The 19,379-nt window shown below is 39.1% G+C and overlaps 1 protein-coding gene across 1 annotated transcript in view; it reads right to left on the reverse strand.

Annotated features, from left to right (window-relative positions):
- Window positions 1-19,379, reverse strand: part of GPC5 (glypican 5) — a 1,883,811-nt gene that overhangs the window by 1,451,446 nt on the left and 412,986 nt on the right. The window contains exon 3 of the mRNA XM_066235594.1: window positions 15,672-16,366. Coding sequence (XP_066091691.1) covers window positions 15,672-16,366 — 695 coding nt within the window. The remainder of the gene's footprint in view (window positions 1-15,671; window positions 16,367-19,379) is intronic.

Below are 19,379 nucleotides of genomic sequence, written 5' to 3' on the forward strand. Positions count from 1 at the left end.
AAGTTTCATGTCCTTAGATCAAAACCTGGAGGTCACCTTGACTTACCATATTTCACTTAGCCTAATCCCCTCTAGGTCCATCTGTGCTGATCTTTGCCATTCGGGAAGAGGGTTGGAGGATTGAGTGAAAACCGTAAAAGGCAAAAAGCACAAAATTGTATTTATAAAATAGTCATGGGGATGTAAAGGTCAATAATATTGTAATAACTATGGTGCCAGGTGGGTATTTGAAATATCGGGAGGATCACTGTATAATGTGTATGATTGTCTTAACCATTGTGCTGTATGTCTGAAACTAATAAAAATAATAATGAATGTAAACTATAATTTAAGAAAAAACAAAACAGAACTGGAGGTTGCCTTGAAATGCAGTTACTTAACTGTGAGTTAAGTAAACTCTACTGTTGGTTGATGGAATAAGGAAGTATTTTCTTCAAATCAGGCTATCTATATCATACAGAGAAAAACAACTCAAAGGTCATTGAAGAGTTTAGTACATACCTTAATACTGACCCTCTCCCACCCTACCATACACCTTTGCATCTTTCCTGGGTTTCTATTTCTAATACTATTTACATTTTCCTTGGATAATTTTGAAACAATTGCAGCACTAATGCAGTAGTGCCTCATCTGCTTATTCTGCTCTTCAAATGAACACAAACAGTGGCTAAAATGGAATAAGAAATGAGAAAGCTGCCTTACCAGGTGGTGGCACAATGGATAGAGAGTCAGACTGGAACACAGAGGACCCAGGTTTGAGACCCTGAAGTCGCTGACTGGAATGCAGGCTCACCAGCTTGAGCGTGGTGTCTCTGGCTTGAACGTGGAATCATAGACATAATCCCACAGTCACTGGCTTGAAGCCCAACATTGCTGGCTTGAGCCCAAGGTTGCTGGCTTGAGCAAGGGGTCACTCACTCTTCTGGAGCCAGCTCTTCTGGTCAAGGCACATATGAGAAAGCAATCAATGAACAACTAAGGTGCTGCAACAAAGAATTGATGCTTCTCATCTCTCTTCTCTCTCCCTTCCTGTCTCGTCTGTCCCTATCTGTCCCTCTCACTATCTCTGTCACACAAACACACACACACACACAAATAAGCATGCTGCAGTTTCTAAAAGTTGGAGGTTCTACCTGTCTCAAAAAGTAGCTGCTAAAGAGTTAGATGTCAGCTACCAGCCCTCTGGTCCATGAATACCCTGTGGACAGAGGAGAAAAATAGGAATGGAGCAAAATATCACATAGTAGACTGAACATTCTTGAAATGTGAAGACTTTAAAAATTCCTACTATTTCTTCCTTAGTTGTCAAATGTGAAAATAGAGAAGTGAGAAGAAACCTTACCCAAGGCCTATCATACTGCCTCACCCTTCCCCACACATTCAAAGTCAGCCAGACACAAACCAAGGAGCCACTAAGAGTCAGAGTCCTCCCTGATCATTGTGACCTGGATTAGGTCTGCAAGGCCACAAGATGAAAAGTCCATTGAAGAAAAAGAATCAGTGGCCAGTGTTAGTGGCCTCCAACTGTCATTATGGAACTTCCCCCAAAACAAAAATTACAGATATGAAAAGACATTTCCCTGCTTAGTTCTTGGTGCAGCCAGGAAAAGTCAAGGGTAACCACAGCTGCTGGCCATACTCTCTGGCCTACAGAGCCTACTCTAACTTCCATTTCCCCATGAATATGGGCCATGACATTGACTTTGTGGGTGAAGATATGGGGAAGGTTGGGAGGTGCAGTTTTCCTTGTCACTTTACTACCTGCACTGAGGTCTGCTTTGGTTTCTAGGCACTGAAGTTCTGGGCAGAATCCCCTATGTAGAGTATGTAGTCTGTTATAGCCACAGAGTCATGGCAAACTGAGGTGAGCCATCAGAAGGCTTGGTGTCCATGGAGGGTCTACTGATGCCTTGAGGCTCTATGTAATGCTGTTCCTAGAGATTCCATGCCCAGAACTGAGAATTGTCTCAGTAGACTTAGCCCAGGCCTACTTCCTCAAGGAAAGCTGTGAGAGATGGTGGTTTTCATAGTCAGAGTGGGAGTTTTTGTGTTGAAAACTTTTTATTATTATACAAGGAAGGACAAAGAACTGGCCACTGGAGTGCCTGTTCCTCTAAAGAAAAAACATCAAATTGTTGAGAAGTTTTGCTACTTTTTAAGAGAGTTTGGAAACTTTCTACTATACCGAAGTCAAACTTGAGAACTTATTATAAGACACAGTGAATATGAAGACCATGAATAAATAGCTAGATAGCTACAATTCTTTACTTGAGATTCTAAAAAGCTTGAAAGGAAACAAAAAATTCTGAACATATCTGATCACTGACATTATAAGCAAGATGAACTGCTTAGAATAGACATCCATCAAATTCAACATCAAGTAGCTACAACCTAAATAACCTTTAAAAACCATCAGAAAATTGGGTAACAACTTCAGATAGCACTGACAGAGGCTTTGGAGGAAGATTTGAATCTTCACAAAAGCATAAAATAGCTTTCATATGAATCTCACAAGTGGAAGGAAAGAGTGAGCAAATTTACTAAAAAAAGAAAAAAATCAAAAAACCTGCCTGGGTAGTAAGTTCTTAATAGTAGTCAGATCTATAGGTGAATGTTTGCTATAGATGAGCCATCAAATTGCTATTCCTGGGGCAGACAACATGGACCGTGAGAATGTGGAATTGGAGATACGGAAAGCATCAGAATATAGATAAATGGATGAAGCCAAAGGACTGCTGATTTATGAAACTGAGTGAAATATCAGCTTACAAAAGTGTTGAAGAAAAGAAAAGACAGCAAATAATACCAAAATGAACTGTACAAGCTAAAATTATCAGTGCCCTTAAAAATCATTAGAAAAATCTCCAACCAAGAAAGGTTTGTTGCATTCAGAACACACCTAGGTAGAAGGGGAAAGGCACAACTTTAACAGAAATACCAAGTCTTTGCTTAACTTATTAAGAAAAAATATATATATTTTTTTATCCAATTGAGAATTTGCCCCATTGACAGTGGAGGAGGATGGTTCCAAGCCACATCAGTAATGCATATAAACAGCAACACATTTATATAATTTAAGCAAAATTACTTGAGAAAAATTAAAAATAATCAATAGGCATTTCTTATTCCCAGGATACAAAAACTCCTGTTATTGAGAGAAAAGATCTGTTAACTCAGCAAAACTTCAATAAATGAAAGCAAATGCATACATAACACAAAAATTGAGAAAAAAACTTAGTTTCTGATAACTATTCTCTCATTCCTTTTTTTTAAATGTATTTGACAGAAGCCTGAGACAACAACCATGAACCTTCCAGACACTGGACAGAGGGAGGAGAAACATCTGGCTGAGATGGTGAGGAAATGAAATGATCCATGCCCAATGGTCATTAGTTGTCCACCCACAGGGTCACTCCAATCTGGCTGACTCCATCCTGACCCAGCAGGTCCTCCAGGAGAAGAAGACAGACCTGCGTGGTTCCAGTAGTGATCTTACAAAGAAAGTATATGTCAAAGAACTGAATAAAACAGGACTGAATAGCCTAGATAGAAGGTGCCAGAACAAGAGGCAGAATAATAGCTTTCAAATATCTGAAGTCCAAGATGATAAAGACTTATTCAATATCATCAAAGCATAACAATCTAGAGTACTGTAAGGCTGGTGGCCAAGGTCAGACAGGTTCTCACTGGATTCAGGCAGATAGTAGAGAAACTGCAGAGCCGGAAAGTGTCGGGCCATACTAGTTTATTGGAGGCGAGCAAAGACAGGCGAGCAAATAAACAACAAAAGGGAAAGAGCTAATAAAGAAAGGAAAATCTGCTATTCACAGTAAGGGCAAGGGAGCAAGGAAAACCATACCTCACAGTGACATGAGAGCAATCTGGGAGAATCGCCACCCAGGGGAAGCACCCATAGCTTATATAGGCTATGCACACATGCCTCTGCCACATGCTCCTGCAGTAATCAAGCAAAGTGCTTGCAGTAAATCCACGAGCAAGCCTAACACACTGCCCCACAAGTACCATACATAAATTTTAAAATGCAGAGATATTCATTACCCATAGAGATAAACATCCCAATGATAGCTGCCCACAAACTCAATGGACCCCTCTTCTGGGAGATCTTTGTCCAGATCCCTCTTTATAGGCCTTCAGACCTTCATAAGACATTTACCAAATTTTCCTCTCTTAGGAAATTAGCTAGAAATAAAGAATTATAGCTATCAGTAATTATTCTCATAATATTTCTTAGAAAGATAAAATCACAAATTAATCACATAACATTTTCAAAGTCTTACAAAATATTTATTCAAAAATGATGCAAGCAATTCCAACATGGCAATGGAGTAGGCAGACATTCCAACTGCCACCTACTAGGACCAAATTGGATTACAACTTAATTTAAGAACAATCATCTTGAAAAACCAACTTTGGACTAAACGAAGAGGAGTTTATAACTGTAGGGCAGCTGTGTTAGGCTTACTCACAGGTTTACCAGCCTCAAGCACTTTGCTTGATTACATGGTGTTGGGCAGATAAAATATATTATGCTCACTTTGTTAAAGATGGTGCTGCCCACGTGGAAGCCCATCGCCCAGGTGATCATATTAGTTGCCCTTCTTGCTTGGGATGGGCGTGATTATGTTAATGTGTGTTGGGGGAGGGCTTTCGTGACAAAAGGTTTTAAAAGGAAGAAAGATCACATTGTTCCAGGGAGAACAGTGATTGCGTTCGAGGAGGAGGGCAGAGAGCAGGGAGAAGAGCAGAGAAAGGTCACGTGGAGGAGGCCAGGAGAAGCAGCCAAGATGGTGGAGTGCTGTAGGAAAAGCAAGTTTGTGTAGTTTATTCAGAGAGAAGGAGATGGGAAACAGAGGTGAATAATGCTGGTGAGCTACAAACCCTTGATTCTAGCAAACTCAGATAAGTCAGTAGCTTTGTGAGCACTGAATGAGTGTGCTTTGGAGCCCAGTGTGTGTTTTACTTGCCCAATGGGTGCAAGCTGATAGCTCACCAGTTTTTGGCTCCGTTGTTTCTTTACCAAGTGTCTGAATCGAATGCGAACCTGCATGGGCCAGGAGGCTGTGATGGTGGCTGAGGCTACTGGCCATACACATGGTATGAGTGTAGAGCCTATATAAATAAGGCTACGGGTACTTTCTCTGGGTGCAATTCTCCCAGATCGCTCTCCTGCCACTGTGAGGTGTGGTTTTTCTTGCTCCCTTACCCATACTGCAAATAGTAGATTTTCTTTTGTTTACTAGCTCTTTCCCTTTGTTGTTTATTTTCTCACCTGTCTTTGTAAGCCCCCAGTAAATGGGTATGACCCAACGCTTTCCGGCTCCGCAGATTCTCTACTATCTGCCTAAATCCAGTAGGAACTGGCCTGGCCTCAACCACCAGCATTACAATAACCAAGGAACACAAAAAAGCCACAGCAAGAGTGGTAGGAAGGGCAAAAATGCAGAAAGGGCTGCCCCACCCCCAGTAGTGAGTGGTGGCTGAGGGTTCAGAGGGACTTTCACTGCAGGGAGGTTTACCCTGAGAGGGGAAGGTCCTAAGTCCTAGGACCCCAGAGGCTAGAAGAGGTGCCCACATAGCATTTGCCTGTGAAAAGAGCTGAGGTTTCTGTTTGCAAGAAAGAGATGGAGCTCTCAGCACTGTAGGCACTGTTTTAGAAGCCAATGCTGAAAATCTTGTTCACAGCCACTTACCTGGAGCTTTGGCAGGAGAAAGCTGAGAGGTCTGGAGTCATATAAGGAAAGTGTAAAGTTGGAGGCCCAGGGAGAGACACCGTGGGGGATGGCCACTGGAACCCCTATGCTGAATCATTCTTCAGTACTGCAGTAGCCATCTTTCCTGGGTGCAACAGTACCCTCTGAGCTTCATCAATGTTGGAATCCATGGGAGTCCGAAAAGACCAGAGTAACAGGCTTTATTGAAAGGAAGAAAGGAACCCTGTCGGGCACTTCACCCAGGGAGAAGAGCACTGTCTACAGACTAGGGGCGAATTTTATAGCGTTTTGGGAGAGCTTGAGGGGGTACTGAGTCAAAAGTTCTGGTTCCCTTTTACAGTTTTATGGTTTCTACTTCCTGGTACACTTCTCCTTGAGAGGTAGATCAGCTTTTCTGTAACTCTTGTGCCTCAGGGGCGATTATCCAGTAAGTAAGCGTGAGGTCAGGCAGCCAGGTGGGACAAAATAAGGGCAGTTGGAATTTCATATATCTATCTATCAATCAACCTGGGGAAAAGTAACTGCTCCACCCTCAGGAGTCTCTCCTGCCTCAATCATGGAGACTGGGTCATTCTGAGAATCCAGGAGGCAGGGAACCCATCAGTGACTCAGAATTCTGGCATTGAAGCTGGAGCTTTTCCCACACAAGTTCAGGAGTCTCTGACTGGTGTTTCCGCCCCAGGGGAGACACAGTAGAAACTGTCAGGAGTGCAGGCAAACCACACCTCTGGGTCTCAGAGGCCACACCCACCAGATTCCTGGAGTCAAAACCTACTGAGGTCTGTGATTAAAGTCTGGAAAGACTGACACCTGGGCTGAGGGGCAGGAACAACACCCACCACCCTTCCCAATCCCTGAAGTGCTGTAGGCTATAGACACTACCAGAGGTTGTTTCAGAGGCTGAGCCCAATAAGCAGCCAGCAGACAGAGGCTGCAGGAAGCGAGACTCAAGGAACATTGACCTTCTAAGTGGACCTTCCTCCAGGCCCAGTGTGAGTAAAGCCAGCCTAGGAGTGCAGCTTGATATTTCCATGTGCACCTGAGCCCAGCAGAGGCAGCCACAAACTATGGATTGCTTGTAGTTCCAAGAAGGTTGCTGAGGGCCAGTCACAAAGAGTGTCTTTCACTGGACTGTGCCAGGTTCCCTCCAGGGAGGCCCAGTGCTGGCACACCCAGTGGCAAGCTGTGGAGAGCATTTGTTCAGGACCTAACAAACTTTGTTGGTGGAGGATCCTAAGGAAAGACTCCTCACACCTGGCCCAGCTAAGATGACTCCCCTCATGTACATTGCATAAATAGAGCTTCACGGTCTGCTGGCCTGAGTGCTGAATATCCAGCCCTGCTGGGCTTGATTACACAGGGGGAAGGGAGAGAGGTTTGGAGAATGGATATTTAAGGTGTGGGTCCCCGTGGGCCTATTGTTCAGTTGGGTCAAGGGGCATAGCCACTTTCTACGGAGGACAATCAGCTCCAGGAGAGGACTCTCTCAGTCTTTCTCCCTGAGACGAAGGTCTCACCAGCTGTAAATACATCTGCAGAGGGAACTATCAGCCCCACTCGATTTGAACCTGCTGCTCACCTTGCTGGGGAAAAATAAAATTTGAGTATCCAGCAGTGGCTGAGGTATTAGGCTCTGGAGTAGGGACCATTTTCCCTGTACTAAACTCCTAACCAAGAGACCCCTGAATTAGGGAGTCCCACTAATGTATTCCCAATCTCAGCTGCTTTAAACAACCAAGATGCATCTAACAGATGCAACCTGTAGAGGGGTTGCTTGGGTGAGGCCAGTCTGAGCCCACACTCTAGCCTTTCTACAGAAGACTCTGTGGGAAGACCAGGAAGCTATAAGAGGAGGTAGAACAGCTGAAAAGTGAAGGCAAATATTATGGAGCTTGGGGCATTTATGGAACTGCTTTAATATTTAAGCAGGAAGAACTTGATCCTTACACACAAGTTGGCCCTCCCACACTATCCAGGCACAGGAAATACAGAAACAAACAGCAAACAGAGAAGTAGCTCCAAACAGGTAGTGCATAGTACATTACAAACAATGGTTGATGCCAACCCAAGAAGACATAGAACCAACACAACCACTAGTGGGTGCCAGACAGCACCAACCCTAGACAAAGCTAACTATACAAGCAGTACACCTGAAAGAGAAGTCCAGAAGGCACCAGACACTGTGAAGAATATTTATGCCCAAAAGGACAGACACTGCACAGTGCCTAATACACATGATCAAGGCTGACTCTTAGAGCCAGCCAGCCTGAAGGTATAACCACACCCATGAAAGGACCAACTGCATTCTATACTCAAAACAGGAGGGAAAATACTACCCTCAAGAAGATTACTAGAGCAGGAAAAATGGATGGCCAGGAGGTCTGTACCACCTAGCCCATCTTCCTCATAAACACACCACAAAAAATTTCAAAGCCATACAGCATTACCTAATACACATACAAAAGCCATACAGCATTACCTAATACATGCACAAAATGGGCAGAGAAACAAGACTTAAATGAATGAACAAGAGAAATCTCCAGAAAAACAACTAAATAAAATGATAATAACTAAACTACCAGATGAAGAGTTTAAAATAATGATTTTGGGGATGCTCAAGGATCTTAGAGCAATGAAGGATGGTCAGAATGAGCACCTAAATAAAGAGATAGCAAGCATCAAAAAGGGCATTGAAATCATAAAAAGAACCAGTCATAAATGAAAAATACAATATCAGAAATAAAGATTGCACTAGAAGGAATCAACAGCAGGATGGATAAAGCAGAAAATCAAATTAGAGATGTAAAGGACAAGGTAAATGAAAGCACAGAAGCAGTGCAACAAAATGAAAAGAGGCTCAAAAAGTCTGAGGAAACTCTAAGAGAGCTCTGTGACAACATGAAGAGAAACAACATCCACATCATAGCGGTGCCAGATGGAGAAGAGAATGAACAAGAGATGGAGAACATGTTTGAAGAAATCATAGTTGAAAATTTCCCTAAACTGATGAAGAAAAATGTCACACAGGTTCAAGAAGCATAGAGAGGCCATTAAAGAGGAACCTAAGGAGGCCTAAAGCAAGGCATATCATAATTATAATGCCAAAGTTAAGAGACAAAGAAAGAACACTAAGAGATGCAAGAGAAATGCAGTTAATTACTTACAGAGGAGGTCCATAAGCGTGACTTCTGACTTCTCAACAGAAACACTTGAGGCCAGAAGGGATTGGCAAGAAATATTGAAAGGGATGCAAAACAAGAATCTACAACCAAGACTACTTTATCCAGCAAAGTTATCATTCAAAATTGAAGGAGAAATACAAAGCTTCCTAGACAAAGAAAAGACTCAAGGAATTCATTACAACCAAACCAGTACAGCAAGAAAAGCTAAGAGGCCTGCTATAAAAACAGCAAAGAAGAAAAGAAATCAAGAAAAGAAAACTGTAGATTTAAAGAATAAGATGGCAATAAACAAGTATTATTGATATCAATAATAACCTTAAATGTAAATGGATTAAATGCTCCAATCAAAAGAAATAGGGTAGCTGCATGGATAAAAAAACAAACAAGAAAACAGGACTCATACATATGCTGTCTACAAGAGACCCTCCTCAGAACAAAAGATACACATAGACTAAGAATAAAGGGAAGGAAAAAAGTATTTCATTCAAATTAAAATTTTAAAAAAGCTGTAGTAACAATACTTATATCTGAGAAATAGCCTTTGAAACAAAGGCTATATATAAAGGGATAAAAATGGTAACTACATAATGATAAAGGGAGCAATCCAACAGGAGTATATAACCATTGTAAATATTTATGCACCTAATATAAGAACATCTAAACATCTAAAGCAGATTTTGATAGACATGAAGGCCGAGATTGACAGCAATACTATAATAGTAGGGATTTTAATACTCCACTAACATCAATGGATAGATTCTCCAGACAGAAAACTAACCAAAGAAACAGCTGCCTCAAACACCACACTAAATCAACTGGCTTTAATTAATATCTTCAGAACCTTTCACCCCAAAGCAGCAGAATATATACTTATTTTGTGTTCATGGTACATTCTCCAGGAAAATCACATGATAGGACACAAAACAAGCCTCAATAACTTTAAGAAAACTGAAATCATATTAAGCATCTTCTCTGATTACAATGGCATGAAACTAGAAATCAACTACAATAGAAAAATTCAAAAACATTCAAACACTTGGACACTAAGTAGCATGTTATTAAATAATGAATGGGTTAACAACGAGATTGAGGAAGAAATAAAAAATGTCCTTGAAGCAAATGAAAATGAATATACAACAACTCAAAATCTCTATGGGACACAGTAAAAGCAATGCTAAGAAAGAAGTTCATAGCATTACAAGCATACCTTAAGAAGGAAGAAAAGGCTTAAATAAACAACTTGACCCTGCACTTAAAATAACTAGTAAAAGAACAACAAATAAAGCCCAGAAGAAGTAGAAGGAAGGAAATAATAAAAATCAGAGTGGAAATAAATGACACAGAGGCTAAAAAACAAACAAACAAACAAAAAAACAATTCAAAAGATCAATGAAATTAAGAGCTGGTTCTTTGAAAAGGTAAACAAGATTGACAAACTGTTAACCAGACTCATCAAAAAAAAAAAAAAAAAAAAAAAAAAAAGAAAAAAGGACTCAAATAAATAAAATTAGAAATCAAAGTGGAGATGTAGCAACTGACACAGCAGAAATACAAAGGATTGTAAGAAAATACTATGAAGATCTATATGCCAAAATATTAAACAACTTAGGTAAAATGGATAAATTCCTAAAAACATACAATCTTTTAAAACTTAATCTAGAAGAATCAGAAAACCAAAATAGACTGATTACAACAAGTGAAATTGAAAGTTATCAAAAAACTCCCAGCAAACAAAACTCCCAGATGGCTTCACAAGCCAAATTACCAAATTTTCGGGGAAGAACTAACATCTCTCCTTATGCTATTTCAAACAATTCAAGAGGAGGGAAGACTTCCAAGCTCCTTTTATGAGGCAAGCATTATCCTCATTCCAAAATCAGGTAAAGACAGTACAAAGAAAGAAAACTATAGGCTATTATCTGTAATGAACATAGATGCTAAAACTCTTAACAAAATACTAGCAAACCAGATCAAGGAATACATCAAAAAGATAGTACATTATGATCAAGTGGGATTCATCCTGGGGAAGCAAGGCTGGTACAACATTTGCAAATCAATAAATGTGATTAATCATATAACCAAAAGAAAGGATAAAAATTACATTATTATATCAATAGATGCAGAAAAGGCATTTGATAAAACCCAGCACACTCTTCTAATCAAAACTCTCAGCAAAGTGGAAATACAGGGAACATATATCAACATAATAAAGACGATCTATGACAAACCCACAGCCAACATCACACTCAAGCAAAAATTAAAAGCAATCCCCTTAAGATCAGTAACAAGGCAGGACTGCACCCTTTCCCTTCTCTTTCAACATAGTTCTGGAAGTCCTAGTCACAGCAATCAAACAAAAAGAAGAAATAAGGTAGTTCTATTATGACCCAGCAATCCCTCTACTGGGTATATACCCCAAAAACTCAGAAACATTGATACGTAAAGACACATGCAGCCCCATGTTCATTGCAGCATTGTTCACAGTGGCCAGGACATGGAAACAACCAAAAAGCCCGTCAATAGATGACTGGATAAAGAAGATGTGGCACATATACACTATGGAATACTACTCAGCCATAAGAAATGATGACATCAGATCATTTACAGCAAAATGGTGGGATCTTGATAACATTATACGAAGTGAAATAAGTAAATCAGAAAAAAACAGGAACTGCATTATTCCATACGTAGGTGGGACATAAAAGTGAAACTAAGAGACATTGATAAGAGTGTGGTGGTTACAGGGGGAGGGGGGAAATGGAGAGGAAAAGGGGGAGGGGGAGGGGCACAAAGAAAACTAGATAGAAGGTGACAGAGGACAATCTGACTTTGGGTGATGGGTATGCAACATAATTGAAAGACAAGATAACCTGGACTTGTTGATCTTTGAATATATGTAACCTGATTTATTGATGTCGCCCCATTAAAAAAATAAAATTATAATTAAAAAAAAGAAGAAATAAATGGCATCCAAATTGAAAACAAAAGATGTAAAACTATCATTATTTGCTGATAATATGATACCGTACATAGAAAATTCTAAAGAAACTACTAGACCTGATAAGTGAATTCAGCAAGGTGGCAGGGTATAAAATTAATACTCAGAAATCAGTGGCATTTTTACATACCAAAAATAAACTGTCAAAAAGAGAAATTAAGAAAACAATCCCCTTCACTATTGCAACAACAATAAAAAAAATAAAAGTACCTAGAAATGAATTTAACCAAGGAGGTAAGAGACTCGTACTCTGAAAATTACAAGACACTGAAAAAAGAAATCAAGAAAGATAAACAAGTGGAAGCATATACTGTGTTCATGGATAGGAAGAATAAACATCATTAAAATGTCTATACTCCCCAAAGAAATCTATAGATTCAACACAATTCCTATTAAAATACTAATGACATACTTCAAAGATACAGAAAAAATATTCCAAAAATTCATATGGAACCAAAAGAAAAGAACACAAATAGTCTCAGCAACCTTGAAAATGAAAAATAAAGTGGGAGGTATCACAATTCCTGCCAAGTTATACTACAAGGCCGTTGTAATTAAAACAGTTTGGTACTGGCATAAGAATAGGCATACAGATCAATGAAACAGAACAGAGAACCCAGAAATAAAACTACACTTTTATGGTCAATTGATATTTAACAAAGGAGGTAAGAGCATCCAATGGAGTAAAGACAGTCTCTTTAATAAATAGAGCTGGGAAAATTGGACAGGTACATGGAAAAAAATGAATCTAGACCACCAACTTACACCACTCAAAAAAATAAACTCAAAGTGGATAAAAGACTTAAATGTAAGTCATGAAACAATAAAAATCTTGGAAGAAAACATTGGCAGTAAACTATCCAATATCTCTCATAACAATATTGTTGGCAATATATATCCACAGGCAAGTGAAATAAAGGAAAAAAATAAACAAATGGGACTGTATCAAACTAAAAAGTTTTTGCACAGCAAAAGACACCATTAACAAAATAAAAAGACAAGGAACACAATGGAAGAACATATTTGTCAATATGTTTGATAAAGTGTTAATAACTAAAATTTATAAAAGAACTTCTAAAACTCAATACCAGGGAGGTAAACAATCCAATTAAAAAATAAGCAATGGAAATGAATAGACATTTCTCCAAAAAGGACATACAGATGGCCAATAGGCATATAAAAAAATGTTCAACATCAATGATTATCAGAGAAATGCAAACTAAAACCACAGTGAGATACTTACTACCTCACACCTGTCAGAATGGCTCTCATTAACAAATCAACACGCAGTAAGTGCTAGCGAGGTAGTGGAGAAAAACGAACCCTCCTGAACTGCTTGGTGGGAATGCAGACGTGTGCAGCCACTGTGGAAAACATTAGGTGTTTCCAAAAAATTAAAAATGGAACTGCCTTTTGACCCAGCTATCCCACTTTTAGAAATATATCCTAAGAATACCAAATCACTGATTCAAAAGAAGATATGTACCCCCATGTTTATTACAACATTGTTTACAATAGTCAAGATCTGGAAATAGCCCAAGTGTCTGTCAGTGGACGAATGTATTAAAAAATTGTGGTACAGCCTGACCAAGTGGTGGTGCAGTAGATAGAGCATTGGACTGGGATGCGGAGGACCCAGATTCAAGACCCTGAGGTTGCCAGCTTGAGCGCAGGCTTATTTGGTTTGAGCAAAGCCCACCAGCTTGGACCCAACATCACTGGCTCGAGTAAGGGGTTACTCCGTCTGCTGTGGCCCCACAGTCACAGCACATATGAGAAAGCAATCAATGAACAACTAAGGTGTCACAACAAAAAACTAATGATTGATGCTTCTCATCTCTCTCCGTTCCTGTCTGTCTGTCCCTATCTGTTCCTCTCTCTGACTCTCTCTTTGTCTCTGTAAAAAAAAAAAAGAAAGAAAGAAAAAGTTATGGGACATATACACAACGAAATACTACGTGGCTGTGAAAAATAAGGAAATTTTACCTTTTGTGATAGCATGAAGAGACCTGGAAATTATTATGCTAAGTGAAATAAGCCAGGCAGAGAAAGAAAAATATCATATGATCTCACATATATGTGGAATCTAATGAACAAAGTGAACTGAGGAATGGAGTAGAAACCAAGGCATGGTCACAGGGAGCTGAGGGACAGCTGTCAGAGGGAAAGGGAATGAGGGGATGGGATCAGAGAAGGTGAAGTGATTAGTGATATTATATATACATAACACATAGATACAGATAAACAGGACAGCAAATCCCAGAGTGAAGGGAGTAGGGAGTTAGAGTGAGGAGGGTCAAGGGGTGTAATAGGGGACATGCGGGTGGGTGTGAGGGTGTTTTCTTGAGTGGGACACTTGAATCCATGTTAACACAATAAATTAAAATTAATTAAAAAATGATGCAAGATTATTTAATGTGTTTCTTAAAAATTTACATATACCTCATGAGGTAAATGAGTCCTTTTTTTAATTGATTTGAGAGAGAGAAGAAAAAGGGAGAGAGAGAGAATTAGAAACAATGATTTGTTGTTCCAGGTCCTCATTCATTGGTGGATCCTTGCATGCGCCCCGACAAGGGATAAACTCACAACGTTTGCACATCGGAATGATGCTGCAACAAGCTGATCTACTCAGTCAGGACCATGAGGTACATGGGTCTCAATTAGCCCTCACCACTGCCAACCGTTTTAACTTAGGAGAGGTTATCAAAGAGTCAAATAGAAATTCTCCTACCCCCATGATCTACATTTGCAGGGGGCAAATTTCTAAAACTATGAGGACTCATATCTCAGCAGGAATGTTTCTCAAAAGGTTAAAAAGAAGATACTTTTAATTTTTTCAGGAAATTAAGAACACTTTCTCCAGTTGAAATTCATCCAACAAAAATATGATATATCAGGTACTTCGATGGATTTCTTAAAGTAGAAATACGCATTTATTGAGATTAGACTTGGAAGTACTAGATATGAGAAACTGCTTTAGGAATGTAAGAAAGTCATTATTTGCTGGCTTTCTAGTAATTTATTTTGAATTTGTTAAATTCATTGATGTGTGAACTGGTTATCAAAGCTTGATAAACAGATTATAAATCACTTTGAAGTTGGCAGAAATAAATATTAATGAGCCAATTTTCAAGGAATTTAAAATCAGTTTCTCCTTCTTCTGTCACCATAAGTTAAAAAGGGAATCGCAGTTGTTTCTTTTAGAATCTACAATTTTTTAGTAATAATTGATATTTATCAAGATAGTCACAGCATTGTTTATAATAGGAAGTCAAGCTATTTGCTTAAAAAAAAAATGTGCTTTGCAAAGCCACCACAAATTTTCAGACGACGAAAGTTTTGTTTCAAACTTATTTATAGGCCTTACCCTCCGGATATGCCAAGGTTGTGGGTTCAATTCCCAATCAGGTGCATACAAGAATCAACCAATAAAATGCATGAATAAGTAAAACAACAAATTGATGTCTCTCTCTTTCCCCCTTCCTCTCTCTTTCAAATCAATAAATAAAAAAATTAAAATTTATTTATAAAACATCAGCACAGTGATGATTATAATCCTTTGAGATACAAAAGTAACCTGCTACAATAAGGTTTGCTCAGTGCTGCCTCAGAACAAGGAAAGGAAAATATTTAGTCTTGCTAAACTGTCATAATCTTAAAGTACATAATCATGTGCTTATAATCAACAAACTTTAAGTATACCACTGATATGCGAGTTCTAAAAAACCAGACAGTAAATATGGAGTGATTGCTTACCTGTTCCGATAATTTTTGTCCATTCAGGTGAGCCTGTATCACAGCATCATTAACAAGCAAGTGAAAGTTCAGGAGCACGTGTTCAATGTCATATGTTCCATGCATGGCATCTGACAGCTCTTCCAATGACCGGATGTATGTATGCCAGTGTGGATTAAGCTCTGCCATGTGTGCCAAGCAGCCTCTCACGACATTGAGGCAATACCCCATACAAGGTTTACTGAGAGTCAGGCCCTGGCAGTGAGGGCAGTACTGCATCCTCAGGAGGGCTCTGCTGCAGTCTTTGGAGAAGTGCAGGTGGTCTGTAGTATTGATGACTTCAATGCCCAGATTCAATGCCTGCAGAAACGTGCGGATAGGCAGCAGTGACCTCCCCATCTGCCCCATTATTCTCTGGGGGATATTACCAAATGGACGGATGTCCCGGCGAGCCAATCGGATGCATTCCAAGTATTCTATGGAACTGTCAGTCACACCAGGACTAATGAGATGATTGTAGACTAGAGGAAAAAGACTGTCAAAGAATCTGTTCACAAATTCTTCAGGATTAACATCCACACCAAATAAATAGAGGCCTACATCAGTGAAGAACTCCTGGACAGAAGCAGCAGCCTCGATGGCCATATTCCTGTAGGTGTTGCAAAAAAGTATACTGGTATAATTTTCTGCTTGTCTGATGAGCATTTCAAGGGTTTCTGTAACAAAAGCAGAAGTAAAGGATTAAAACACTTAGTATCCACATTATAAATGTTCATAATCTGCTCCAGATAATAAATGAGCTTAATGCATTGAAATTTACCTGAGGATCTAAATGGGAATGCTCAGCCTGCAAACTCAATTTAGCTTTTGAAGGATAATGGCTGGTTAACATTGAGTATTACACAAAGCACACTGGTTTTACAGAAATGTATTTTCTAGAATCAAACACCTTTAAAAAGTATAGAAAACAAAAAAGAATTTACATGGTGGTTTCTTATTATATTCCACAGTCATTCATAACCCACTACTAATAGAAAAAAATATTAATGAGAAAATAATTCCTAATCACGAGTTCATTACAGGGGTATTTGGGTTACAACAGTCTCAACATACAATGTTTCAAGTTTATGACGCTCACTCCCATAAAAACAAAAAGAATTGAGATGTGAGTGTTTCAGCTTACACCATTAGCATAGTACTGATGAACTACGTGGGTGAACTATTTGGTTGCAGACAGTGGAAGAATATGCCGTACAGTATATTTATGTCCTTTTCCTATTTCTGTGGCTTAGTTGTGTTTTTATGTTCTAGATTATGATTTTACAACTGCATTAGGATACGTAAGTGACTTAGGCTAGGGTGTGTTTTGACTTACAGCAAAATTTGGGCTACATTACTATTGTAGGAACAGAACTGTGTCATAGCCCAAGGACCCCCTGTATTTATAAGAGGGTAATGTAAATACTTGATACAATACCTATTGTATTTTAGAATCTTTTCAATGTTTTTTTTTTTTCAAAATGAAAACTAGTAGATTAAGCACCAGTTACTTGAAAGAGAGGCTAATTTCCCAAAGGAAAGCCTAACAATCCTTGGACATCCTAGCATGATCAAATTAAAAAGAAAGTAAAATATTTTATGATTAAACCCTTAAACTGTCAAATGTAAGTTACTCAGTGAAAAAGTCATAGGCATTATTAACTGATGAAAATGAATAACTGCATGACATCTTCTTAAATATTTTATGTTGTATTTATCACTGTTTTTATTTATTGAGTTTATTTCAGTGGCATTGGTTAATAAAATTATATAGGTTTCAGATGTACAGTTTTATAATACATCATCTGGATATTGTACTGTGTGTTCAGCACCCCAGCTAAAGTCTCCTTCCATCACCATTTATCACCTCTTCACCCTCTTCTACCTCCCCCACCCCCTTTCCCTCTGGTAATCACCATACTGTATCTGTCTATACATTTGGTTTTTCTTTAGCTTAATCCCCTCACATCTTTTACCCAGCCCCCCACCTCTCTTACAGATGTCGGTCCATTCTGTCTCTATGCATCTGTTTATATTTTTGTTTATTAGTTTATTTTCTTAATTATATTCTACATTTAAATAAAATCATATATTATTTGTCTTTTTGCAACTGGCTTATTTTACTTAGCATAATACTTTCCAGGTTTATCCACACTCTTATAAAAGGTAAGATTTTCTTCTTTTTATAGCTGAGTGCTATTTCATTTTGTAAATGTACCACTGCTTTTTTATCTACTCATCTCATGATGGACATCTGGGCTGCTTCCAAATATTGACTGTAACTACATCTGCAATGAATGTAGGGGTGCATATATTGTTTTGAATCAATGTTTCAGTTTTTTTCAGATATATTCCCAGAAATGGAATTGCAGGCTCATAAGGCAGTTCCATTTTTAATTCTTGAAGTAATTCCTTACTGCTTTCCATAGTGGCTGCACCAATCTAATTTCTGCCAAGACTGCACAAGGGGTCCCTTTTCTCCACATCTTTCCCAACATTTGTTGTTTGTTGATTTATTGATGATAGCCATTCTAATAGGTGTGAGCAAATGTACTTATGTTTTCTTCATTTAATTTATTGTTTCAGATTTTATATTTAGATCTTTGACCCATTTTTAGTTAATTTTTGTACCAGGGAACAAACTGAAATCTAGTTTCATTTTTTTGCATATGGCTTTTCAATTTTCCCATCGCCCTTTATTGAAGAGGCTTTCTTTTCTTCATTGCATGCTTTTCGCTCCTTTATCAAAAATTATTTGTCCAGGCCCTGGCTGGTTAGCTCAGTGGTAGAGCGTTGGCCTGGCGTGCAGGAGTCCCAGGTTTGATTCCTGGCCAGGGCACACAGGAGAAGCACCCATCTGCTTCTCCACCGCTCCCCCTCTCCTTCCTTTCTGTTTCTCTCTTCCCCTCCCACAGCCAAGGCTCCACTGGAGCAAAGTTTGCCCGGGCGCTGAGGATGGCTCTGTGGCCTCTGCCTCAGGCACTAGAATGGCTCTGATTACAGCAGAGCAATGCCCCAGATGGGCAGAGCATCGCCCCCTGGTGGGCATGCTGGGTGGATCCCGGTTGGGTGCATGCGGGAGTCTGTCTGACTGCCTCCCTGTTTTCAGCTTTGGAAAAATACAAAAAAAAAATTATTTGTCCAAGCACACGTGGTTTTATTCTTGTCTCTCATTTCTGTTTCATAGGTATGTGTCTTATTATTTTCAGAAATAGTAACTGACCTGCCTTGTTTAAAATGTATATAAATGCCTATTCACTCACTACTATAAAACTCTTGATTTGTTTTATTTCTATTGAAACCAATTAATATTCCATCTTATCAATGTGAAACACATAATAAATACAGAGCTTATATTCATAAGACATACATTTCTTAATATTATTATCATAATTAATATTTTAATTTTATTGTCAAACTTTTATATAGTTTTTTAATAAATTTTTGTAAGTATATATTTCACTTCTTCAATATACTATGCCTAAGAAACGTTCCCATTAATCCCGTCACCCTAGTCCTCTCAAAAGTCAGCCTACTTTCAATGTGCATTAACTGCTTCAAAACTATAGGAGGAGAGCCCTGGCCGGTTGGCTCAGCGGTAGAGCGTCGGCCTAGCGTGCGGAGGACCCGGGTTCGATTCCGGCCAGGGCACATAGGAGAAGCGCCCATTTGCTTCTCCACCCCTCCGCC

The sequence above is a fragment of the Saccopteryx bilineata genome, chromosome 6 (assembly GCF_036850765.1).
Source record: "Saccopteryx bilineata isolate mSacBil1 chromosome 6, mSacBil1_pri_phased_curated, whole genome shotgun sequence".
In the NCBI taxonomy this organism is placed as follows: Eukaryota; Metazoa; Chordata; class Mammalia; order Chiroptera; family Emballonuridae; genus Saccopteryx; species Saccopteryx bilineata.